The 25,528-nt window shown below is 43.7% G+C and overlaps 1 protein-coding gene across 1 annotated transcript; it reads left to right on the top strand.

The window, feature by feature from the left end:
- Positions 1-1,568: 1,568 nt before the first annotated feature.
- On the top strand, positions 1,569-24,910 carry ANP32B (acidic nuclear phosphoprotein 32 family member B). The gene is made up of 7 exons (XM_026506161.4): positions 1,569-1,943; positions 10,967-11,116; positions 14,535-14,657; positions 20,032-20,221; positions 22,383-22,507; positions 23,381-23,450; positions 24,460-24,910. Exons 1-7 carry the CDS (start codon positions 1,890-1,892, stop codon positions 24,525-24,527), a joined length of 780 nt encoding a protein of 259 aa, XP_026361946.1. The 5' UTR covers positions 1,569-1,889; the 3' UTR covers positions 24,528-24,910.
- The last annotated feature ends 618 nt before the right edge of the window (positions 24,911-25,528 follow it).

The following is a 25,528-nucleotide window of genomic DNA, read 5'->3' on the forward strand; positions in this document are numbered from 1 at the left end:
TTGTTGGCCATGCAGCTTAAAGACCCTGCACTTCAGTTCCTCATCTGGAAAATGAGTAAAGTACGATCTACTTCCCAGGGTTGTCTGAAGATTAAATGAGAAAACATATTCAAACCCTAGAAGCGGATGGCTCAATAATTGCTCCTTAACTCATGTAACTGATTTTAGTTTTTTATAAAAGCCTTTATCTCATGGCCTTGTGTTTCTCATAACCTTATAGTTACAGACCTTCTGTGACATCCTGAAGACCACTCTACTCACCATTTTCCCATCACAGAGATGTCTCCTCAAACTAAGTTTATTTTTATTTTTATTATGATGTTAGTCACCATACAGTACATCATTAGTTTTCAAACTAACATTTTTAAATACAAGACTCAAGAAACAACATACAATAAAGTTTTTGCCTTTTTCCAAAATGCTTTTAAAACTTTCTTTTGCTTTGAAATTTTAATTGAATATTTTAAAAGTTGATACAGACGGTTTTGTTTGCTACTAAATGAACTCAGGTAAAATCGGAGTCTTTACTTCAAGAAAACCTTAGGTGATTGCATAGAATTGTGCGTTTTTCTCTATTCATAAGTTGCTTTCAATCTTTGGAGCCTCTATGAAGATGGCATCTGATTTGACACATGACACATTTACTTATTTTAGGCTTAATACCCCTTACATGACTCCCCGGAGGTCTGCAAAGCAAACTTAGGGCTCTAACCCTGGCTCTCAGAGCGCTTGCTCTCTGAGCCAGACCATTACAAAAGGCTACCTGCCAAGCTTCGCCGAAACAGAGCCCACCGAGAATTTACACACCTCACAGGGGTGCCCTGTGGAATAAAGGAGATAAAAGTCTGCGGGAAAACTCTGTAAAACTCCGAGACCCCATTAGAAATGCTAATTGCTGCCTCGCGATCCTATATTTAAATGTTAGGAAAAAACCCAGGGAGATTCTCTTAAACTCGGGGACACTCGGCTCCTCTGTGGCTCCGGAGGGCGGCCGGGGTTGTGCGGTGCCCGCAGGCCGCGAAGACCGACTCCACCCGGTGCCACGCGGTACGACGCGGGCCGGCAGCGGGTCCGCCCCCGACGGGGGGTCCTCGCAGCACTGCCCTCCCCCGCCCAGACGAGGAGAGCGGAGTTCGGATTGTGGGCCCCGTACTGCGTGAAGGGGAGGAAGACAAGCCTGAAAGTCCCGTCCCGCGCTCCCTTCACGTCTCCCGACTTAGTGGACGTCGGGCTGGCTTGGTCGAGCCTCCGAGGACGGACTTGGCCTTACGGCCCCCCGCAGCCCGACTGTAAGGCCTCCCAGCAGCTCCCCCGGGCAAACGTCCAAGCGCGGGCCGGAGACCCGCCTCCAAGCGCGGCGAGGTGGGGCCCGGGGGTCTCGGCTCGGAGGCTGGCGGGGAAGCCCCCCGAGCAAGGTCTTACATCAGCCACCCCACGTGCAGTCGGAGGGAGGGAGGAAGTCGCTCCAGTCCCCGGGGCTGCGCCTTCCCCCCGCCCCTCCCGCCGCGCGTCTCCCCGCCCCGTCCTTGGTGCAGCCGCGGCCGCCGAGCCGAGCAGCGCCGCACGGGGCCGAGTCGAGCCGAGCAGCCGCCCGCGCCGCGTCGCCGGTTTAAGCGCAGTGCGGGGCCGCGGCCGGGGGCGGCGGTAGTGAGACCAGAGTTGCGCTCCAGCCCCCTTTTCCCTCCATGGTTTCTGTCCGCTCCCGTGAGTAACTTGGCTCCGGGGGCTCCGCTCGCTAGCCCGCACGCCGCCCGTGCCTGGGACCGCACAGCCGGCCTCTGCCGCCAGCAGACCCCTTCCGACGGCCCTCGCTGCGCAGGCCGGGACGCCTCTCCCCCCTCCGCCCCCGCCGCGGAAAGTTAAGTTTGAAGAGGGGGGACGAGGGAAACATGGACATGAAGAGGAGGATCCACCTGGAGCTGAGGAACCGGACCCCGGCAGCTGTAAGCAGAACCCCCGTCGGGCGCTCTCTCCCCCCCGATGACTTGCATGTAATGGTGGCCACCTGCGGGGCCCGGGCCGCGGGTTCGCCGGCCCCGGCTCGGAGAAGGGCGCAGCTCGCGGGCTCGGACGGGGAAGGCGGGCGGGCGTGGAGGGGGGGAGCGAGCGCGCGGGGATTAACTCTTTGGCGCCCGCGGGCCCCCGCGGCCGTCTGGGGAAGGCTGTGGGGTGGGGGAAAGCAAACTTTGAGCTCCTCGCCCGCCGGGGTCCTTTCCCGGAGGAGCGCGTGTGCGTGTGGCCGGCGGCGACGGAGGGAGGAGGGGGTTGTGTAATGCTGGGAGCCATGTTTGCAGCCTCCCGGGATGCGCGGCCGGGCGGAGGCCCGGCCTGCCGAGGAGCCGCGCGGCTTGCCGGGGCTGGGCCCGCCGGGGTCCGCGCGCCCCGGGCCGGCCGCGGAAGGGGCTCGGGCGGGGCGGGGACTCCTCCGGTCGGGCCTCGCGGTTGGCGCCGGCCGGGCCGAGGCCAGGGGCCGTAGAGTGAGGAGGGGGCTGTCGGCCTCTGAGGGGGGCGAGGAGCCCCCTCGCGCTCCCGGGGTCTTGGGCGGGCGCGGCTTAGCGCGCGCGGAGCGGGGGAGGGGCGAGCCGGGCGGCGGAGGTGGCGCAACTGCCGCCCCTCCCGAGGCCAAGTTTGAAAAAAGGACGCGGTTCCCGCCATTTTTCAAGCCTAAAAATAAAACTTTCGCCCCCATTTCTCTCACTCCCCTTTCGTCCTCCGGGCCTTCCCCACTCCCGGCCCCCCAGGGCGTGCCCCGGTCGGCCAAGGCCAGCCGTTGTGGCGGCGGCGTCGGCTTCGCCTTTCCTCCGCGCCGTGGCGGCGGAGCCCGGGGCCCCTGCCCGGAGTCTGGCCCCTCGGTGTGGGCGGGCTGCGGCTCCTCGCGCCAGCCGGGGCGCGCCACGGTCGGACACAGCGCCATGTTGGCGGACGCTCGTCTCCCTCCGCCGCGTAAGTCGGCCTGTGGGTTTGGGTCGCCGCTGCCGGCGAGCCTGTGGCTTGTTTTGCTCCCGCCTCGCCGGGGCTCTGCTTGCACTGGCGGAAGCCGCGCGTGCGGCCGCCGCGGACTCTTCTGACTCGAGTCCTCTCCTGACTCGAGTCCTCTTCTGACTCGAGTCCTCTCGGGCGCGCTGCCGTCCCCCTCCCCCCTTCTTAAAAGGGCAACGCCAGGCGGCCGCCTCCGCCCGAGCCAGGCGCCGGGGGTGCGGGCGGGCCTCCGCTGAGCTCGCGGGCCGCGCGGTCTCGGCGGCCTCTGCCCCCGCACGTGCTCCAGGGAGAACGGCACTCGCCGCGGCGGCTGCGTGAGCGGCGGGCGGGTCTTTGAGAATCGCCTTTCTTCTCCACCCCTACCCTCCCGGCTGCCGGGCGCGGGGCCATGTTTCTCGGCGCCCGCGCGGGGTGGCCGCGCCTCCGCCAGACCCGGGCCTCGGGTGAGTGGCGTTCCCTGGCCTTGGGGAAGCCCAGGGGAAGTCCTCCCACCCTGCCTCAGTCGAGCGACGGGCGCGCGTCGTGCAGTCAGGTAGCTGTAACAAGTCGCCAACTTGTGGAAATTCATCAACCAGCGTTCGCCTGGTGTCCCCACAAATGGGATACCGGGCCACGCGCCCGGCGCGTCCCTGGAGGACCTGATGGGTGGGTGTTTCCACGTGGTCCCCTTGGTTTCAGGTTGAGGTTCGACCACTGCCGTCCCCTCCGTCCACAGTCAGACATTTTGTGTTGGCCACGTGCTAGTGTATTGAACGGTTAAGCGTTTTCGCACCCTAAAACTTGAAGAGTTGTATTCTCATTTTGAGGAGTTGTTAACTTCAGACCTTTGCATTATTGCTGCGTAGCTGCGAGTCCATAGAATGTGGAGTAGTTAACCAAAATTTCCAAAAGTACGCACGTGGATCTTCAAAGCGCTTTGATATCTAGAATTTCAATTCTTTGTGCGAAAACTAAAGTACTTGGTAAGAGCGTGTTGTCCCCTCTGGGAAACACAACTGGGCTGATGTTCCCATTATATGGAATTTTTTCACTTAATGCGGTAACCAGTATATTACTTTTTAGAACTACTTAAATAGGAGCAGGTGTTAACTTTTCAAGTAATCAACTTAGGCCTTACGCTTTTGCCAAAGACAGGTCAGTCATGGGACTGTTCATTAGCGTTAAATTAAAAGTCAGTTTGTCAGTTGCACTGTCGACATTTCAAGTGCTCAAAAGCAGCAGGTGACTAGTGGCTACTGTTACTGGACAGCACTAGCCTACAGCAATCCACTGGTTTATTAAATAAATATTTGAGTACCAGCAGTATGGCAGGGCCTGGAAAAGCAGGGTGAACTAGACAGAGAGCAATCCCTTCCATCCTGGAGCTTCAGAACCCCGTGGTATCTGTTGCACTGGTGCAATTTAGGGGCTTTGGGAGCGTCCTGGAAGCCTGCTAAGGTTGGGGGACAGGTAAAGAAAGGCTCCCTCTGAGGAGGAGACTGAGACAGCAAGAGTTAGGTTCTTAAGAGAGGGAAGCTTTGATCTTAAATTGAAGGCTTTCTGGGGGGAAAATGCTGTAGATTTTGAAGGAAATTCTAAGAGTTAAATAGTGTTTTGCACAAAAGAATCATCCTTGAGGCAAATAAAAAGTTAAAAATCCTCTCAGAGGATTCCTTTAAAACTCAACTCAGTCACATGGCTCCTTATGTTTGTTGTGGGGCTAGCTGTTAAAGAGTAGGCTTGGCCTCTGGGATCTTGCAGACTCTTCTCATTTGGGAAAAGAAAACCTTTTCTTCATTGGATGTACAGTTATAATATGGACAGGAGGCTCTTAAATGCACACGTGCATCCCATGGTTGACCTTAATGCCGTCAAGTGAGAACTAAGTGTTTGAGGAGTGTAGAGGTTTGATCACAAATGTTTTTTGTAATTTTTTTCCCCTTAAGACCAGATGAGCTTTTTTTGAGTGTGTGGCTTTTTTGTTTTTATTTTGAGGTTTGAAGATGACCCTGGTAACCCTTTTACCTTCTTGTGTTCCTTATCTAGGGTATGCCAGACCAAGATAATAGGTTCAGTACACCTATTACTGTATTCCTATTCCTTATAAACACAAGTATGCACATTTAAGAGGGGACCTGCATAAAGAATGGACGTCACCATTTTAAAATATAGGCAAGGATAAGAAATATTTTATACAAAATATTTGTATTGTCAGTTACTTCACTAAGAAAAATATTTGCATGGCTAGAACATACCATATACACCACAGAAATTGGTGGTATTTTCAGATATGAAATGAGACACTGATGGGGTAGTGAGAGATAATTTAGTTATATTCCAAAATGGAAAAAATACCCGTTCTTTATGTGAGGCTCTCATCCTTCCATTGCACCAAACATGACACTCTGTTATGAGCACCTTATTAACTCTGTGTCTAAGGACAGCTAGCCTTGATGTTAGCTGTTTGGGTTTTCCATTCAAAGTTAGAAAGCCAGGCAATTCCTGTGGTACAGTGGATGCCTCTGTGGGACTCCCGTGGGCTGTGTGCGAAGACTAGGCATTCCTCTCCTATAAGTAAGAGTAGTCTTAGGAGACACTTTACAGATTCCTCTACTTTATGCCTTTTTAAAAATTTTTCCCCAACTTCTGCCATCTTGTGTCTGTTAATGTAATTTTCAGCACAATGGGATGTTCTAATTGGTTGCATAGCAACTAATTTTTTTTTCACTTTTTAAGTATTATATGTAAATTGAAGAAAAAAAGTAGGTACAGGTACGCCAAAAATAGTTGATACAGATAAACAAAAATAAAATAGGATGGGCATATGTGTGTGTGTGAGATTTCTACCATCTAGACATTCAGATAGACAGTCTACCAAAATATTTATTTTTTTCCAAATTTAAATTCTAGTAATGCATATATTGTTTGTATAAATACAGTAAACTTTATGTCACTATTATTTTGCAGTCTCATTGTTACTGTCTGCATAGATCATAATTTATGGGGTTGGTTAGAAGGTTTTTGCCATTTTAAATAGTACTGAAATGAATATCTCGTAATGTGAATCTGTCTTCTGTCAAATTGTAGTTTAGAATGGTTCCTTTCTTTACCTACCCACCAGTAGGATATGGGGGTTTCCTTCTTTCATGCTGACAGTTCTGTCACCTAAATACAGTTGAGAACCATTAATATAAATTTGTTCTGTCATTTTGAAAACATTATTTAAAATAATGGTAAGGTAGAAGGTTTGAACACTGGTTAACTCAGAAGAATGAAAGTTGGCAAGGATGGCAGGAGTTACTTTTTCAACATTTTTGGATTATTTCACTTAACTACAATAACCATCTATTGCTTTTCTAATTTAATTAAAGGAATTGATAACTCAAAATGATCTGTAATTCCTCCATACATCCCCCCCCCCACAACAATTATAACCGTTCTAACTGGGGAAGATCACCCAACCAGTTCCAAACCAGTTAGGTAAAATTGATTTGAGTAGCCAGGGGAGCGGAAAGTGAGAGCAAGTTGGAGAGGATGAAAGGAAAATTGCTTGATTTTCTCTGGGGCCCCTAGCACCAATTGCCATAACTTGCCTACAGTAATATTTCAGATTTTTCAGTTAAAAAGTAGTAGAAAATAGTATTGTTTTTCTGATAGTTGCAGAAAACAAAAACAAGTTAAATAGGAAATAATATGGATTATTTTTAAAGTATTTACCTTGAATTCATATTTGAAAAAACTAGTTTAATTGGAAAATGAAGGATGAAGAGTAATTTGGTCTCTTAAGTTAAACTGTCTAACTTTAAGCAGAAGGCCAGCTAATTTTATCTTGGACCAAATAGGTCTCTGACTTGTAAATGCAAATGTACAAATGCCTGCCCAACCTTACCTCCTTAGATAGTAGCTCTGTGAGGATTTGGAACATAAGAAGGAGAAACTAGGGCCATTTTTTCTTGATTAGAATCCCTCATTTATTCTGGGTCTAGATTGGGAGGCCACAGGGTTATCTACCCCCAACTCTCTTCCCACTGTCCCCTCTCCCACAGTTCTATCCCTTGCAAGCAAGCCAGGGTCATTCCATAGCAAGGAATAGGGCAGAGGGAAGGCTTAGTTGTCTCAAATGCTGCTGACACACTGCCTGAGAGCAGACGCCTTTCACTGTGCTCCTGTTTAGAACTTTAGACGGGCTAGAAGAAGGCTGCTGAGGGTTGGCTTTCCAGACCTGGTGTCCTTGGGCACAGCCCCAAGTGGAACCCTGTGGTCTCTGCTTTCTTCAAGAATTCCCTCTGTTCTGGGGCGCCTGGGTGGCACAGCGGTTAAGCGTCTGCCTTCGGCTCAGGGCGTGATCCCGGCGTTATGGGATCGAGCCCCACATCAGGCTCCTCCGCTATGAGCCTGCTTCTTCCTCTCCCACTCCCCCTGCTTGTGTTCCCTCTCTTGCTAGCTGTCTCTATCTCTGTCGAATAAATAAATAAAAATCTTTAAAAAAAAAAAAAAAAGAATTCCCTCTGTTCTGTGCATTTTCCCCAGAGGCTTGTCCTCTTACTCTGCCTCTGGCATTCTGTTCCGGGGGTGCCACATTTCTTTAGTACTACTTCAGCCTTCCTGGAAAAGTCAAGGGGCATGCCTTCTCTGCTGAGCCATACAATCCTTTGCCTGACTCACCCCAGTAAATTCTGTTACCTTCTACTCATGGAGAAAATTTAAAAGTCTCAGGTGTGTATTCCCTGAACTTCTTGCTCTCCCATTATATAAACTCACCTACACCTGTATCCGTCCGGGTCTTCAAATATTTCTTGCATTGATGTGATAATGCTTGTGATCAGAAAGAGGTTCTCTTTTATATCCAAACTTTCTATTGCTGCATCTGCTTAATCCCCTACAATCCTGACACAAACCTGTAGACAGTACTCTGACAAGCCTGTGACCAGTTTTCATCATTTAAGAGTTGTGAAAGCTTTTTCTCATACTGGGGTATAGCGATGACTAAAATAGACATGACCCTACCCATCATGAAGCTTGAAGTCTAGTGGTGACTTTTTAAATCTTTATTCTTTTAATAGATTAATATTATCATTGAAATGCTAAGTAAGATTTTTTAAAGATTTTATTTATTTATTTGAAAGAGAGAGAACAGAAGTGGGGGGGGCGGCAGAGCGAGAAGCAGACTCCCCGCTGAGCAGGAAGCCTGACCCTGGACTTGATCACCAGGACCACCAGGACGGTGGGATCACAGCCTGAGCCAAAGGCAGACACTTAACCAACTGAGCCACCCAGGTGCCCGCTAAATAAGGTTATATAGGAAGGTCTCCTAGCCACTCACTTTCTCTTCCTGAGAGATTTTCTATGTATATAAGAAAGTGAATTCATTCTGCACATTTTTCATCCCACAGTATATCCTGGAAATGAGTCCCTTGTTGATGGGCATTGAAGTTGTTTTCTAATTTTTTTCAGTCCTTTCCTCAATGACTTCTTGTGCCTTATTTCAGAAACCTTTACAGGTGTTTCAAACCAATGCTTCACCATTGGTACCACTCCTGATTCTTCTGAAGTCTTTTTTGCACATTCCCCAGGGTTCTGTCCTTGGTCCTCTTCCTAGGGGTTCCATCCTTCCACTCGTTTCTGCCCTGATGACTCCAAATACAGAACTGACAGTCCTCCTCTGCATCAGACCACATGTCCAGTTGTCTGGGGATGCTTAAACCAGACATCCCAAGGGAACCTTAAACTCAGTATCCCTCATGGTATTTATTTTATCTGCCCCTCAGAAAACTGTTCCCTACTTATTTCCATCTAGCTACGTGGCTCCTATTTCTTTAAGCCAGACTTCAGCTTCCCCTCCATCATCTTCCACACCCAGCAAATAAACCTGCAGATTTGAACCATTTAACATCTTTTTTTTTTTTATTCTCCCAATTCCCTCCTTTTGATTCCTATTCTGCTGTTGGTTCAGCAAACCTGTTTTAGCTCACACTTGAATCTTTATGGTAGTTTTTGATGACTGTAGTTACAGTGGAATTTTACCAGTTGAAAGAAATATCCGAGAGGTGATTTCACCCAGTGAGCCGGGAGGCAATATGGCTAACTCTAGTCCCTCCTCACTTGGCTTTTGGCATATTAGTGTCATTCTGTATAATAATTTGGATTCTCTGTGAGATACAGTCATAGAAAATCCCCCAAACCGAATGAGAACTTTTAGTTGTATTGCTGGATTAGATGTGTGAGCAATTACAGTTGACTTTATTTTTATGGTTTGTTGGTTTTACTTTTTTTTTGATACAAAAGAAATACATGCTTATAAAAAGCTCAGTACAGATATGAATAAACAGCAGAGGTCCCTGTCATTCCTCTCATCCCTTTCCCCAGAGGTTACTTTTTTAGCTATTTAGTATGTTCCAGGTGCTATTCCTCTGCAACTCCATGCCGTTGAATACTATTATCTCCCCTTCACGGATGACGAACTGAGGCACAGAGAAGTTAAGTGGCTTTTCTGAGGTCACACAGGTTGTTAAGTGGTTGAGCCAGGATATGACCTTGGCATCTGTTTCCAGAGCCCACCCCTTCTTACGTGACTCCTTAAGTTTTCAGATGTGATTTTCCCCAGAAAAGGGGAAAATGGCAGAGTGTGTAAAGAAACATGGAATGAGGGAAAGAAAGAAGTAAAAGGTGTAATTGGCCTGCATGTATCCTAACTGTAACCAGGGCTTAGGAGGAGGAAGTAGACAGTAGACAGGGTAGTGAGAAGTAGTAAAGAAGCAAGTGAGAAGTTGTGGTGGTGTGGGTATCGCTGACTCTATCTCTGTAAATGGGGGGGAGGGTGTGGTGATGCAAAGAATGAGTAAGTTCACCGTAAATGATAGCAATTACCAGAGTAGTATCATTGGATTTTGTATGGGAGGATGAAGACATTATTAGCTCATATTCTCATTTTAGAACTATGAGCATCTCCTTTCCATATACATGCTTGATTAATGCTGTTTAACATGGTAGATTCACTGCAAGAGTGACTTTGGCCGTTAACTCTAATTTGCATTACTGTAAGTTGACCAAAATGTGTTTAAAAGTTGCAAGTTTCAGAGTCAACCACAGAGCAAGAATGGAAGTAGGGATTAACATGGTAGATACACAGTAGACTGTTTATTAATTGATCAGTATTTAAAATTGTGGGGCGCCTGGCTGGCTCAGTCAGTAGAGCATGCACTCTCGATCTTGGGGTCAGGAGTTCAAGTCCCATGCTGCGTGTAGAGCTTACTTTAAAATAATAAATACAAATAAATACAATCTTCAGATATGATACCCTTGGATGGATTGGAATTCTGAATTTCAGGACCCACAAAGGAGGAGATTTTATGGCCTGGAAAAGGAACCTAATTTAATGTCTAACAGTTTTCTCCCCTGGCAATACACATGTAACCCAAATTGATCTTTGTTTTGAATTAAGGCCTCTTGCATCTTGACCCCTTCTGATTATCAAGATAAACTTAGTAAAGATTAATAAAACCGAAAGTGGACATGTATAGTGCAGAAACCTGTTGCCAGAATCTCTTAGGAATTTGATAGGAAAAGTAAAGTTTTCCTCTTTTCCTTGTGTCAGTCCCCTGGGCCTTGAGGGAGACTCAGCCAGTGGGGTAGGGGGTAGTGTCTTCTCTGCTTTTATAGTTATAGCTCCCTCTTGGAGAACAGACTTGGGAAAAGGAATATGGGGGATATAGATTCTTCTCTTATATTTTAAGAACTGTAGTTCTGTCTCTGGTAAGTAAAAAGTTTAAATCTTTATACCATGGTGTAACATTCCATCCTTGATATCTATTAGTATATTGTTACTAAAGGCTTAATCATTTTTCATTTATTTATAAGTGTGATTTGGGTCTAAGTAGAGGCTGCTGCTGTATGTGGATGCTTTTGCCGGGTGTTCATGGTTGTAGGTTTTGCTTTATTCTTTGTTTTATGTATGTCTTTGAAAGCTTGTTTTTTTTTTTTTTCTTTTTTTTCCCTTTGTCATCCACAGGTTCGAGAACTTGTCCTGGATAATTGCAAATCAAATGATGGGAAAATTGAGGGCTTAACAGCTGAATTTGTGAACTTAGAGTTCCTCAGTTTAATAAACGTAGGCTTGATTTCAGTTTCAAATCTCCCCAAACTACCTAAATTGAAAAAGGTAAGTACTTTTTCCTTAGCAGTAAAAAAGAGAACATCCTGAGAAGGGAAACATCCATGATTTTACCTGTAAGGAAGCAGTTAGTGTAGCAGAAACCACGTGGCCTTTGGACCTGGGCATGTCTGGGATTGAATTCCAGCTCCACTAGTTCCCTGATGGATGATCTTCTGCAGGTTACTTAATCTCTCTAAGGCTCAATTTTCTCACCTGTAAACTGGTGATACCACCCAGCCTTATAGAACTGCTGGAATGTTTAGAAATAATACATGTTAGATGCTCATTGAATAGTAGTTATGAAGAATAATTATTTTGTGCATAAGCTGTGACTTGTTAATTGCTATATGTTACAATGTTAGCTGTGTTTTTGTCTTAGTATGCTCTGGTTTAGGAACCACAGGTGCCTCTCACTCTTCATGTTTTATGTTTGTTGATTAAGGGTAAGTTTCAGTAAAGACTTTCCAGATTTGTAGTCTATGATAATTCAAACCGATTGTGTTATTCTTAATGACTAGAAAGTTTAAAATGTGTTGTGACTGCAAGAATTCATTGTAACAAAGCCACTGTATTTCCCATCCTAGCTAATGGCTCATTGTTAGTACTTTATTGGTCTAATTATAAGCCAATCACTACTCCCCCACTACCAATTTTTAAAAAACCCTAAAGAAAAATGTTTTCTCACGTCCTTGCACACGTAACTGTCTCAGAGCTCCAGAATGTCAAAATTGGAAGAAACTTTGTCTTCTAGCCTAGTTCCTTGCTTTATAGGCATAGCAGTAGGCCCAGAAAGGTAGAGTGATTTGCCTAAAGCCACCTACAAAAGAGGTTAGTATTAGAGCCAAAACTAGAAGCTGTATCTCTGATTTCCTAAACCAGTACTTTTTCTATTACATAATGAAAAGTATGTGTAAGTATTGCAGACTTTTCCACTGTTTTGGTGTTCACTTTATTAGGGAATTTAAGCAGAACTTTTATCCAGAGGTACACATAGAAATCTGCAATCAGATTTAGGCAAGATGCAGGTAGGCTGTTCTGTAACTTGCTTGAGTCTTGAGAGGAGATTTTTTTATTTATTGCCTTATTGAGGTAATGAATGCTTAGGCAGTCCTCGTGAGTTTCAGGTAACTTAGCTTCCTATCAGAAAGAGTAATCCTGTTATATTTAAATTAGTATATTGTTCCCTTTCTTCTGCTAAGCATCTACTTTAGAGGTTCAGGTGTAATCCTTTTATATTTACATGGGTTATTGGTAACACTGGGCGCTCTGATTAGCCCATTAAACAACTGATGGCTTTCTAGCATGTATCTGCATAAACTGGATGCTAGTATGATCCTTGTGTGTATTTTGTGTTCTGTTTTCCTAGCATCCTGATACATTTTCCTGGTTTACTGTGGTCTGTGTACTTTCAGACTTAGAAGAGAAGTGAATCGGGGACCATCTGTGTAGAGGCTTTATCAAATCCTTCTGAAGTCTTGTTAATCACTTACAGAGTTAGGGAGGAGTGGAGAGATCCACAAATCAAAGGCAGATAAGACGTTCTCACAACTGATGCAGACTTTATTTTCTTCCTACCCTGGAGCACAGATTGTTTTTTAAGAAGAAACAGGTTCTGAAAGAAATTTTGGTGTGTAAATATCACAGGTTTCCTAAATTTACACTGATTTCATTTCAAAATAAATATGCCACTAAATGCTTTGGCATATTGCCTTGTTATCTCTGTTCCCTAAGATATTCATGTTGAAAGGATAGGAATATTACATATGTGTGATATTCTAACTAACCAAGGGAAGTGGTCTCTGTTTTTGTTTTGATTTACTGAAATCTCAATAAACACTTGAATCTTTGTTGGTAGACTTGTAATTTTTTTAAGGAGTTTTTATTTATTTGAGAGAAGAGTGAGAGAGCATGGGCCGGGGGTGGGCAAAGGCAGAGGGAGAAGCAGACTCCCTGCTGAGCAGGGGCCCTGACTTGGGGTTCCATCCCAGGACCCTGGGATCGTGACCTGAACCAAAGGCAGACGCTTAACCAGCTGAGCCACCCAGACACCCATAGACTTGTCTTTATAAATCGAGAGCATGACTAGATAATTTGGAATATCCCATGGGAAGGAAAAAAAATATTTTTGAAATGTTGCATTTCCTCTTCTGAAATATTTAGTAACACCTAAGTAGGAGACTTGAGTTGTTTTTTAAACTCATTCTTTCAACAAACATTCAAGTTTTTTAAAGTTCCTCTGTTCTGCATCATGTAGTTCAAACATTTCATTGTATGCCAAAAACTAAATTACATGAAGTTTCCATGCTATTCTGAGTACGTAGCATAGTGGGAAGGGCGAATCTTCTGAAGCTAGCCTGCCTGGCTTCAAGTCCTTGGTCACCTCTGTAACTGCTGTGTGATCTAGGGCAAGTTACAGAGTTATAGTTCATTTTCCTCATCTGTAAATGCGGGTAATAATTCTACCTACCTCATAGGGTTATCGTAAGAGCAAATGAGCTCATATGTTTCTAATGTTTCAGACAGTGTCTGGCACTTAGACACTGTCTTAGAGTTAGACACAGTTGCCATTGTTGTTGGCACTTAAACTAGAGAATTTAAACCAGTTCTGTGGCTTGAGTTTTCTCATCTGCAAAATGAAGAGTTTGAATTATATGCTCTTGACTGTCTAATTTTTCCGGCTCCAATTTCTTACACTTCAGATTCTCATTCCTTGGTGAAGGCTCATTCCTTCATTGGCACGCCAGTTGCTGTGCTACTTGACCTGCCACTAAGAAATTAGAGTAGGTTCTTATAAAGGCTAGTGCTGGGTTTATGCAAGAAGTGGCCTCCGGGGAGTTGGTTTCAGCAACCCTGAAGCTGTTGCCCCACTCACTTTCCTAGGTCATGGAGCTTCTTTAAGGGCTTGCTTTGGGACCTGTGCCACTCCTGTAGCCTTCTTCCAGGTAGAGAACCTTCCAGTGTGTCAGAACTGTGCAGAACCAGATCAGGTTTCAAGTGGGCATAGTGAGCTTTGTTTGGCACGTGGAATAAGCTGCTTAGAATGCACAGACCATTTACCCTTCCTGGCAGGTATAGACTATTGCAACTTCTCAAAGAATTCTAATTTGCCGTGACCCACTTTTTAGGTTAGAAAATGGATTCACCGATGTTAGGGGCCAGATCTTGAGCAAACTATTTAATTAGCAGCTGGTTAAGGAAATGCAGCTCTAATCCATCCTGTTTCACCGCCTCCCCTAAAATGTTTTTGGGATCTGTAAACTACTTATCTGGTTTTAATCAAGCAAAATGAACAAACATGCCCTAATAGGAACAGAGATTATTTGATATTGATAAGTATTTAAGAACTGTGTTTGCTACTTACAACGCCTTAATGATAAGTGTTTCTCTGTGTGTATTTGTGTGTATGTTGTATATTCTCTTGCAGCTTGAGCTCAGTGACAATAGAATCTTTGGAGGTCTGGATATGTTAGCAGAAAAACTTCCAAATCTTACACATCTAAACTTAAGTGGAAATAAACTGAAAGATATCAGCACCTTGGAACCTTTGGTAAGTAAGTGAGAACTTGGAAACCAGGACTTATTGGTCATTTTCATTTTCATATTTCTTTATAGTAAGGGAAATGCTTGGAAATAATAATTGATCAAGAAGGTGGTGGTTTTTGTTATAATACTTTCTGTAGAAGTTTTAAAGATCAGGGCCTCTCTAGTTATGTGTTCCTGTGGCTTTGCTCTCCCTGCCTGATACTGTGGTGGTTTCCTTCAAAGGGGAATTCTTTTCTTTTTTTGTCCTTTTTAAGTTCATATATTGACCATAGACTTAAACATTTATCTTAAATTTTTTTCCTCAAACTGGCCAGGCTATTCTATACTTTTATACTTTTACAGAAAAAGCTATTCATACTGGATGGCATATCTGAATTGTAGATGGAACAGTCCAAGGACAGCTCCAGTAAGTTTTAGGTCTTCTAATTGATCTTGTGCCCCAGCTGGATCACTGTTGCCTTGTTTTGCATGGGAACCCCAAAGTCCTCAGTCTTCCTACTGGGATAAGCAGTAAAAAGTTAAGTGCCAGTTGGGTTACAGGCTTACTGTGTGACCTTGGGCAAATTGCTTCTTCTCTCTGGGCCTCAGTTTCCTCACTTATGAAGCAGGGAAGATAATAAGATCTGCCTTACTTTACTTAGGAGTTCCGAGAATAAAATAAGGTAGTGCACTTAACTTTGCTTTGTAAGTTGGGAAGCTGCGCTAATGAGGGTCCGGTCCATATGGAAGTTGTAGGGGAAAAAAGAGCTGGAGAGAGAGGTTAATGTAAGATGTGGGGCAGCCTCCCAGGCTGTTCTGTATGGCTGCCACCTGGAAAGTGGTATGAATTCAAGATTGTTAAGTGACTGATTTGCCTAAATAAAACGTTCTATAAATTTGGCATTGAGTTCCATTTTAATAAGGCTAACGGAACTCCCAACTTGTTTCACACTATCCAAAGAAGCCTATGGTTTCTTCTGTTTTTACGTATACATAAAGTCAGTGTTTCCATTTGACTTACCATGCAAACATTAATTGGGAGAGGTTTTTGCAAGCAGATACGAGCTGTCTCAGGATCCAGAAAAGCAGAACCCAAGAGGATAAGGCATCTTTCTCTACTATCGCTATCTATTTTGATGTCACAGTACATTAAAATATTTGCGTTTCACCTAACTTGTACAGAATGCTCTGTCGATATTTCAAGGGAAGATAGAGTTAAATTGTGACTTCTTTTAACAAAGAGGGTTTCCTGCCAGAATTATAGCATCTTTTTCCTCCTAATCAATAATTAAGGCTCTGCTCCAACATAGGTTAAATCGCCTTTTATCAAGTCCCTTTATTTTTATCTTTCATTCAGTGGACCATGTTTAGCTCCTATGTCTCAAATGCTGGGAGCCTGCTTCTCACTTTTGCTTCTTGAATTTCCCCCTTTGTTCCGTTATAGTTACACCCAGATACTTGGGCTCCTTTCTTTTTACTAGTTCTATTCTTTACCTCTAACCCAATCACCATTTCCAATGTTTAAGCAAACATTAGTCAGTTTGACTGTATTCAGGGACATTAACATTGGTCCTTTGTATCCTCCTGTAACCCAGAGAAAAAAGAACAACTGTCCCTTTTTTAGAGATGAGGAAACCGAGTTCAGAGAGCTTAAATAATTACTCAGTGGCCACAGGATAAGTGGTAAAGTAGAGATTCAGATCCAGCTCTACCATTCTTTCCACTGCCCTTGGGACGTGTTCTTTTTGCCTTCATATTTATTCCATACCCAAATTAACATTAAACTGGGAATTCCAACAGGAGCACTAAATTAAGTGCTGGTGTCTCCCAGTTGACAGGCTACCCTGAACCTTTCTTTACTGTTTTTGTGTCAGTGATAGGCGTATCGATTCAGGGTCACTGTGAGCATAAGAACCCCTTTTTTCTGGAACAGAGTGCCATACAGTAACCCCCCCCCCCCATGCTGGATCACTGGCTGTTGCCTAACTCTCATGGCAACCCGAGTCCTCTTTGATGTTTCACCAGAAGCCTTTGTCCGTGTCTTAGCACACAGAGGCAGAGCAGAAGCAAACGTTATATGGGAGTTTTCTTAGACGTTCCTGACCTAGTCAGTGATGTATGAGGGCCCTTTGGTGGCTGTGACAGTCTAGCTCCCCCAGAACAGTGAAGAATAGGAAATGATCATTGTTGTGCTTACCATTTTTGGAGGGTCTGCTATGTACCATACACTGTAGTAGATGCTTTACGTATGCTATTTCATTAGTAATCCTCAAAAGAACATTTCTACAAAGATAATAGAAATAACATGACCCTCGTTTTATGCATGGGGAAGCTGAGGCTTGGGAGAGTCCGAATTCCTTGTCCAGAGTCACACACCTGGCTAGCCAGTGACAGAGCTGCAGTGCTGCACACCAAGGGCCATCTGCAAAAGCCTGACCTCCCACCATTCTTCTGAACTTGCTATTCAGATGCTTGGGGGGTGCTAGGTAGGTCTCCTGAAGTTATATCGTGGAGTAAAATAAAACTGTAGGAGAAGGTGAAGGGGGGGAATGTTGGGTCCATTTTGTCTTCTGAAAGTATTCTTCAGTGGGAACAACACCATCCTCATCCTCATTAACCACGTACATTTTGAACACCGTCTACTTTGAGCCCAGTTCTTACAGTCATTGCAATGATTGTGAATGCCTCTGCTTGCTACAGGGACATTAATCGAGAGACAAAGAAGGCATCAGTTCAAACTTCCTTGGACACCTTTTTTAAGAGACCTGGGCCATCCAAACCATCCCCCAAAGCCCTTCTAAATTCTAAGAAGGCAAGCAAAATTATTGTTAATAAAATGTTTAATGTTTATTATGGCTAGCCTATTAGTTTTAGGCCACATTTCTGGTGTGGTAGCATTCTGATTTTTGGGCGTTTTTTGTTTCTTGTTTCTTGTTTTTTTTGTTTTGTTTTGTTTTTTAGCAGTATTTACACATTACATTGGGTTCCTGAATAATCTGTGGGTAGTATATTTTGGGCCTTAAAGCACAATTTTATTAAACAGTTTAGAGTACTACAGTTACTTGGAATTTTGTTGTTTATTTGCTTTCACTTCGTTTTCTAGCATACCGTTTGGCATGTTTGAATTATTCATAATGGGTTCTTTTCTCAAGAAGTAGCCAAAAATCTCCCAGATTCACGGAGTTTCAGAAATAGGCAGGCCTTGGAAGCCCTGTATACTGTGACAGGAGATGGAACTAGAGAAGGGGCTTGAGGCACTGTAGAGCAGGAAAGATCAGAGGTTGTACGCATTTTTCTGCATCCGTTTCTAGGGAATAATTTTGAGAAGTAAATGGCTCATTCCCTTGAGTGAAGAATTTTTAGACTTTGGGAAAGCTGCCTAAATTTGCTTGTGGTCGTATCTTAGCTGGTATAGAGAGACAGCCTTTCTGTGAAGAGAAAAGAGTTCCCAATGTGCCAGCTAGTTGTCTGGGGTGGTATTTCAATATTTTTTCCGTCTTTGGCAGGAAGTCCTACCTGGGCTTCTGGAGGTCAGGGCCTGCCCGGTAGGGAATCTAATCTGAAAACGACACAACATAAAAGCAGCTCTCCCTATGATTAGAAGGTCTGGGGACAGCTTTCTTAAGACCTCAGGGGACTAACTTACATAAGCACATTGTACGTTGGTGTTTTGAGGAGTGCATTTGCCTGTTGCCGTAACCCTGCTCTGTGTTCCCTGCCTGGCTCTCTGTTCCCAAGGGCTGCTCGGTGAAAATAAAACAAGTGTGGGAACCTCTTCTTTGACCAGGAAGATGAAGATTCTGTAAGTGTAGGGGTCAGCAACCCTTCCTCAGCAGGGCCAGATAGACATTTAGGCTTTGTAGGCCGTATGGTCTGGTGCAGCTACTCAGCTTTGCCATTATTCTTGCACAAAAGCAACTGTACATAGTACATAAACGAAGTGGCTATGTTAGAATAAAACTTACTTTACCAAAACAGACAGTGGGCCAGGATGGGCCAGTCGTCTTTTGCCAAGCCCTGCTTTAGGGTAGAGATTTTTAAATCATTTTATAACTCCTGAATCACTAAGATACCTCAAGTCCTGAAGATAAGGTTTTTTTTGTCCGCATTTCTTCCTGGGTCCTTGTGAATGTTGAAATAGTTTTCCCAATAAGGCATCAAAGCCTTTGAACAGTGTTTATTTTTTGCAACTTACTTCATTCAGAGATCTTAGTTTTTTTGTTTTGGTACTGCTTTCTCAGAGAATACCAAGCTTTTTCTCCTGATTCAGAACCTTTAAAAGTGACATTTACGAAGCTACATGTCCTATGCCCTCCGGGCTTATTGGCCCTATTCTGGAGGGTACGAGGCTACATGCTACTTGATGTTCTGTGTTTGCTTTTTAAACACTTGCCCCTCTTCTCCTTCCTGAGAGGGTCTGCTCTTACTTCCTGCTGCTCTCTCCTACTTGCCTGTAATACACTACCTCTGTCCTCCTAATGTCTCCCTTCATCCTTAGTCTCAGTTTACGAGAGCTGGGATTGAAATACTAGCACTCAGTTGTAATAACAAATGAATCTCCTGAGTAAAATACATGGACGTTTTCTTATCCATTTTGGCTACTCAGAAAACTTGCCTTGGCCCAGGCTTTCAGATACCAATTACTTTGTATTTTAGGTAGATTAAACCAAAGTTCTAAATAAATGAGGTATTGACAACAAAATTTGAGGGTATGGTAAAATCAGAAGAAATTTGTATCAGAAAGGTCTGGTAATGGTGTTGATCCTTTCCCCCCAAATAAAAAAAAGAGTATTTCTTTCTGAAGTTTCAACTCTGAATGCCCCTTCCATTTCCCCAGCCTGTACTGACTCCTGTCTTCCCGGAGAATTGCTGTATCACTACACTTCTTGCTTTATTATATGCCATTCTCTAGTGTTTCACATCTCTGTATTCGAATACAAATCTCAAGTACTTCAAGATTGATTGCCTTGATTAATTGAATGAATTTTTTTCCCCATCCTGCCACCCCAGAGCTTTGAAGACTAGGCTTGATATCCAGCAAGTTCTTGTTGGCCATTTGATTACTTGAATGTTAAAACTTAGTTTTGAACCAAATTTATTAAAACTCTGATTTGTCTTATACCGTGAAAAGATCCAGTTTTAATAAATATTTTTTCAAATTCATTTTTCTTAAAACTAACGCTGCCAGAAAAAGTTCTCTGAGAAGGTAGATTGTAGAACCTAAAATCTAGTGGCCTGTTATAAAGTTGCGAAGGACTTGAAATGTTTTCCTATGTATAAAGCTGAGTCGGTAGCAGCTAAATGAATACAGAGCCTAGAATTTTACCTCTTCGGGAGATGGGTTTTGTTGCTTTTGTTCCTTTGGTTTAGAAATTTTGTTTCTTAATCCTTTTCTTCAGAAAAAGTTGGAATATCTGAAAAGCCTGGATCTGTTTAACTGTGAGGTTACTAACCTGAATGACTACCGAGAGAGTGTCTTCAAGCTCCTGCCCCAGCTGACCTACCTGGATGGCTATGACCGAGAGGATCGGGAAGCCCCTGACTCAGATGCCGAGGTGGATGGTGTGGATGAAGAAGAGGAGGATGAAGGTAAGTGGGTGTAACATCCACTGAACCTAATTTCTGCCTATCAGAGGTCATGATAAGCTATTGAATATTCTTGCTGTTGAGAAAAATAATTACTATCCATGGGTATAGGCATTTCCATTAAATTTGGAACTAGGACCTCTATTTAATTTTAATAAGTTCTTAGGACATTGAAGCTTTCAAATGATCAAAATAAAAATGGTTCGTTAGCCTTGAATTTGGAGACTGTGCCCTAACACGCTGAAGTATTTGTGGTTTACAGTTTACTAAAAGGACCATCATCTCGTGTCTCCCTGCCTTGTTCGTTACTCCCCTTTCTTGGTTACTGTCTGACTTTATCCTTACAAACTCAGCTTTGTCAACATTTCCAGATTGCATTTCCTGATGCCCGTGAGCTAGGTTAGGTTCCTGGTGCGTGCTGAAGCACCCCTTTGCTTACCTCTCAGCCTGTCACTCTCTGCTCTTCTTGTTCCTTTCAGCTATGCTATGATGATCGTCTTGGGTAGGAATGGTCTTTTTCATCTTTATTCACAAGGCCTAGCACTTCATAGATACTAGGTACAGTCCATTGTATCCAAATGTGAATAAAATAGCTTTCCTGATGGGCTTGTGCTCTCCTTGCACTGTGACTCACTGACTCTGAGCCAGTCAGGATAAATAGTTTCTCGCCTCTCCAGTGGCTTAGAGGAAGCAGAGCGATCAGTTTTCACATAAGTCAGCATGAAGAAAAGTTACTGTCCTAGAATTCCTAATGTTGCTGGAATTTGTGGTATTACTGTATTTGAAGCGTTATTTTAAATTTCTTTAAAGGTAAAGATACACAAAACCAAATGGTCAGGAAAAGTAGAGGAGGAAAACATCAGGCAGCTTGGGTGAAATTAAGGGTGTGATATTCTGGTAGCATCTTGGCAGATTTATGGCAGATTTGAGACAAGGCAAAAAAGGAGGGTATGTAGAATGGTAAAGTGGACACAGTAGGACGTCTCACTTTGTTCCGTATGTTCACATCACTTACTCCCTTCACTGAAGTTTCACAGGTATTCCTGCAAACTCTCGTGCCTCTTGTCATCTATTTAAGTTCGCCTTAAACAGGTTGAATGGCCACGTGTGCAAGAGCCTATTAGGAAATTCCTTGGAGGGTGGAGAGCAGCTCCTGAGAGGGAGTATCGGTCAGGCAACAAGTTTGAGCATTTCTTATGCACCAGGGCCCGTGGAATATAGTTTTGAAAGTAAAAACCGGACATGGTTCCTGTCCTCTTGGTCTTTACAGTCTACTGAGAAATGCTAAGTAGTCACAAGTGAGTAAAGCTTGTGATAATGGAGAAGTATCAGGTGCTCCTGTGAGAGCAAACGAGCTGGGATTAGGAGGTCTGGCAAGTCTGCCTGAGGAAGTGATGTTTAACTGAGACCCAAAGGTTTGAATCAGTGTTAGCCAAGCAGAGAAGAAAGGGAAGAGCATGCAGAAACTAGGAAGCCGGACAGCACAGCAGGCTCCAGGACCAGGAGAGGTAAGAACCGCTTGCCTCCAGGCCTGCACCGGACGCATTGGAGACACGGAGGTTGCATGCAGGTGCCTCTCAGCCTGCCTCTTGTTCCCCGCTCACCCTGACCCTCCCATCACAGGCTTATGAGTGTTTCTCAGGTGCCTCTCTGGCATCTGGCTTTGTGGTGGTACCCTTACCTCTGAGAAGGAGCTCATTGTTATTTATTTATTTGGGGGGCGGTGTGTGGTAACTTTTTACTATGGAAAATTTCAGACATAGACAAAGATAGAAATAATAGTAAAACTAACTTTCATGTTCCCATCAGTGAGCTTCAACAATTACCAGTTCATGGCTGATCTTACATTATATGTACACACCCCTACCCACTTCCCCCTTTACTTTGAAGCAAATCCCAGGAGTTCTCCTTTCATCAGTAACTTTGTAGTGTACAGCTAGTGCATCAGGACCCCTGGCCTCCAGATGTGAAGGGACTCTGATGGACAAAGGGACTGAGTTGCTGCCACCTGGGAGAAAGGGGGCAAGTGCGGTGCACGGGTTTCCCAGGCGTTGGTGTAGCCCAGCATTTGTCTCGTGGACCGACCTAAAGCGCCCCATCACCTAAGCAGGTGTGCCTCGGGGGCCATCAAGGGTATTTAATGAATTCCTTTGGACTGTTTCAGAAGGAGAAGATGAGGAGGACGAGGAGGATGAGGATGGTGAGGAGGAAGAGTTTGATGATGAAGAGGATGAAGATGAAGACGAAGATGTAGAAGGGGAAGAAGATGAAGATGAAGTCAGTGGGGAGGTTGGTGTAGCTGTTTCCTGCTCTGTTTCCTATTCGTAGTTAAAAACGTGGAGGTCTTTTTTTTTTTTTTTTTTTTTTTTAAGAAAAAAGGAAAGAAAAGAAAGGGCTTCTGTGAAAGTAGTAAACTTGTAGACTAATAGTTTGATTGATTTAATTCTTACCCCCTTTTAGTAAATACTAAGCGGAATGCTTACAGAATGCTAATTAGACACAGTGCTTGGCTCTGCAGGATGTTTTGACCCTTTAACTTATTGGGAGGAGGTAATGAGTTGAGTGTCCTTTCCATAGGGTGAGAAAACTGGAGCTGTTGAGAGCTGATGGTTTGTCTGTCCCTTGGTTGTGTTGAAGAGAAGGATATGTTTACCAAGTCTGAACTTATTCTCGTATGTTCAGCTTAATTCAATAAATACATCCTATGCCTGTTGTTTTAAAGAGTTGGGGATGCAAAGTTAAACAGGAATGTGGTCCTGTCCTAAAAGAGCAAGTAGTCTAGTTTATAGGATACCCAGTGATACAGTATCTCTGCGGAGCTGAATGCCATGGAAGGACAGGAGAAGGGAGTGACTTCACTCTGACAAACCTCAAGGAAATTGTGAAAACAGACAAAGAACATGAGAAGTCATCAAAAAGCACATTTCTTTGTAGTACAAAAATGTGAGGCTGTAGTAAGTAAAGTTCTGAAAGCAGTTTTTAAAGAAAATTTTAATTTAAGCTTATTCAGAAAAATGAACAGATTTTGGGACATTAAAATAGATAAAGATAATATTAAAAGTTTTCTCCTTGATGAATTGTTACATTTATTGGTAAATTATCTTTTTCTCTGTACTTCTCAAGTTGGCAAATTAATAGCACTCGCTGTGTACTGTTCTTCAGGAAGAAGAATTTGGACACGATGGAGAAGTTGATGAAGATGAAGACGATGAGGATGAAGATGAGGATGAAGGTGGGTCTAACTCATGCACTTAGGTCCCTCTCAGTTAAGAATCATGGGGAAATGTCCATTAATTTCTAATTGGAAACTACAGAGAACAAAATAAAATTCCCTTTGCGCCGGTGGCCTTCACAGGCGCTTGTAAGCGCTGTCAGTGCGGCCGTGCGGGGCGAGACTCCTGCCGCGCAGCAGTAACACCCGGGTGCAGGCCGGAGGCTGCCCTCAGTCCCACGCTTCAAGTGTGTTTTTAGACCCCATCGTTTGGATTACTGCCACACGTGAGATTTCTGGTCTGGGAATTCTTTCAGTAAAGTCTTAATAACTGGATCATAACTTTTGCAGAATGTATAAATAGCACCTTCCCAACTTTATCACTGTTATTTCTTTTCCCTACCACAACCAAAACCAATGAAACCTCTGTCTACTTGTTAATCACTGGAAGTATAGATTCTCACCTGTGTGGGTTTCAGAGTACCAGATTGTTTGCTCTGCTTTCCATTGGTTCATGCTTTCTCTACGTCTGCTGTCTGTGCCAGGCACTGCCTAATTTAATTTACACTGAGTACAATAGGTAGGGCTCAGTACCTGCCTTTAGGGAACTTTTAGGAACATCCTGCACGTTCAGGTAATTTCATTGACATAGCCATGAATTTTTACTTGCTGGAAAAACCAGGACGATATCTAGGTATTCTTGGCTCAAATACCTAAGGATTCTAAGAAATACCTTTTGAGTTAATACTCACTTTTACAATGTGAGTCAAAGACAGCAAATTAAAATGGAGAAAACTGGGTTAACTTTGCTAACATTTTAGATGCTATTGTGCATTTTGCCCTTCTTCGTTCAGTGGTTGCTATTTATGCTTTTTAGTTAATACCTCTTAAAATCAGCATCCTACCAACCTAATCAAGTTTACATTTTTTAAATCACCTAATCGTCAAAAGTTCGTTGTTGTTACCTCCATTAGCAATAACAGGCAAATACCCTTCGATTTTCTCAAAGTGAATTTTTGTTATTGTGCAGAGGAGGAAGAAAGTGGGAAAGGTGAAAAGAGGAAGAGAGAAACAGATGATGAAGGAGAAGATGATTAAGACCCCAAATAACTTGCGAAGAAAGAACTGTTCAGTATTGGTTGGACTGCTCATATGGATTTGGTAGCTGTTTAAAAAAAAAAAAAAAGTAGCTGTGATACAAACCCCAGGACACCCACCCACCCAAAGAGCCAAAGAATAGTTCCTGTGACATTCCACCTTCCTCCATTTAGCCCCTCTTGGAAATTCACCACCAAGCTTGGGGACTTCACCCCAACAAAATTGTAAGCATTGTTAGGTTTTCGTGTCAGACTTGCTGTAGCGTGGAGAGCTGTGATTGGTGAGCCGGCCGTCTGTGGCTACCAGTTACATCGAGACTGTAACAGCATTTTTACTTTCTGTACAACAAAGAAGCTTTGTAAATAAAATCTTAACATTTTGGGTCTGTTTTTTCATGCTTTTCTTTTCTTTTTAATGAAATTTTTTTACATTAGGACATTTTATGTGTCAACTGCCAAAAAAGTATTTTTAAAGACTTTAAGTGAAATAAACACGTTCCTCTTTGGTAAAGCCTAGTTTGTATGCTTACATTTTTAAATTAGACTTTAATTGTAAGCCCATGTTAAAACACTAAAGAACTGGTTTCTCTGATATTTTTATGGAAATGGTTGTTGAGAGGAAATGCACAAGTGTATAGGATCTTTGAACACTTAAATCTGATTCTCATTTCTCTACCGTGGGAGTAGACTTTTTTTAAAAAACAACGTTTGAAACTCAGTGCTCTGGAGCCCCTGAAAGCCAAAAAAAAAAAAATGTTAGATTCAAGTAATAGATGAATTAAGAAAAAAAGGATAGTATAAAGGAAAAGCCTTACCCTGGGTTCTGGGAGATCCTAATTCTAATTCTGCCTCTGCCACTGATTTCCTGTGTGACCTTACATTGACCTCTAGATCACCTCCCAATCTAAAATTGAGGGGGTGTGACCAAATGGCTTCTGAAGTCTCTTGTAGCACTGATGGTCTGTGACCCTCAGTGACAGGAAGGTCTAAAGAAAAAAACGG

The sequence above is a fragment of the Ursus arctos genome, unplaced genomic scaffold, assembly GCF_023065955.2.
Source record: "Ursus arctos isolate Adak ecotype North America unplaced genomic scaffold, UrsArc2.0 scaffold_18, whole genome shotgun sequence".
Taxonomy (NCBI): Eukaryota; Metazoa; Chordata; class Mammalia; order Carnivora; family Ursidae; genus Ursus; species Ursus arctos.

What these genes read in the sequence shown, in the direction of transcription:
- ANP32B (XM_026506161.4), top strand. Translation starts at nt 1,890, where the DNA reads ATGGACATGAAGAGGAGGATCCACCTGGAGCTGAGGAACCGGACCCCG. An exon ending in GGAACCGGACCCCGGCAGCT is followed by an intron (nt 1,944 to 10,966) that starts GTAAGCAGAACC and finishes TGTCATCCACAG; the next exon opens with GTTCGAGAACTTGTCCTGGA. An exon ending in AACTACCTAAATTGAAAAAG is followed by an intron (nt 11,117 to 14,534) that starts GTAAGTACTTTT and finishes ATTCTCTTGCAG; the next exon opens with CTTGAGCTCAGTGACAATAG.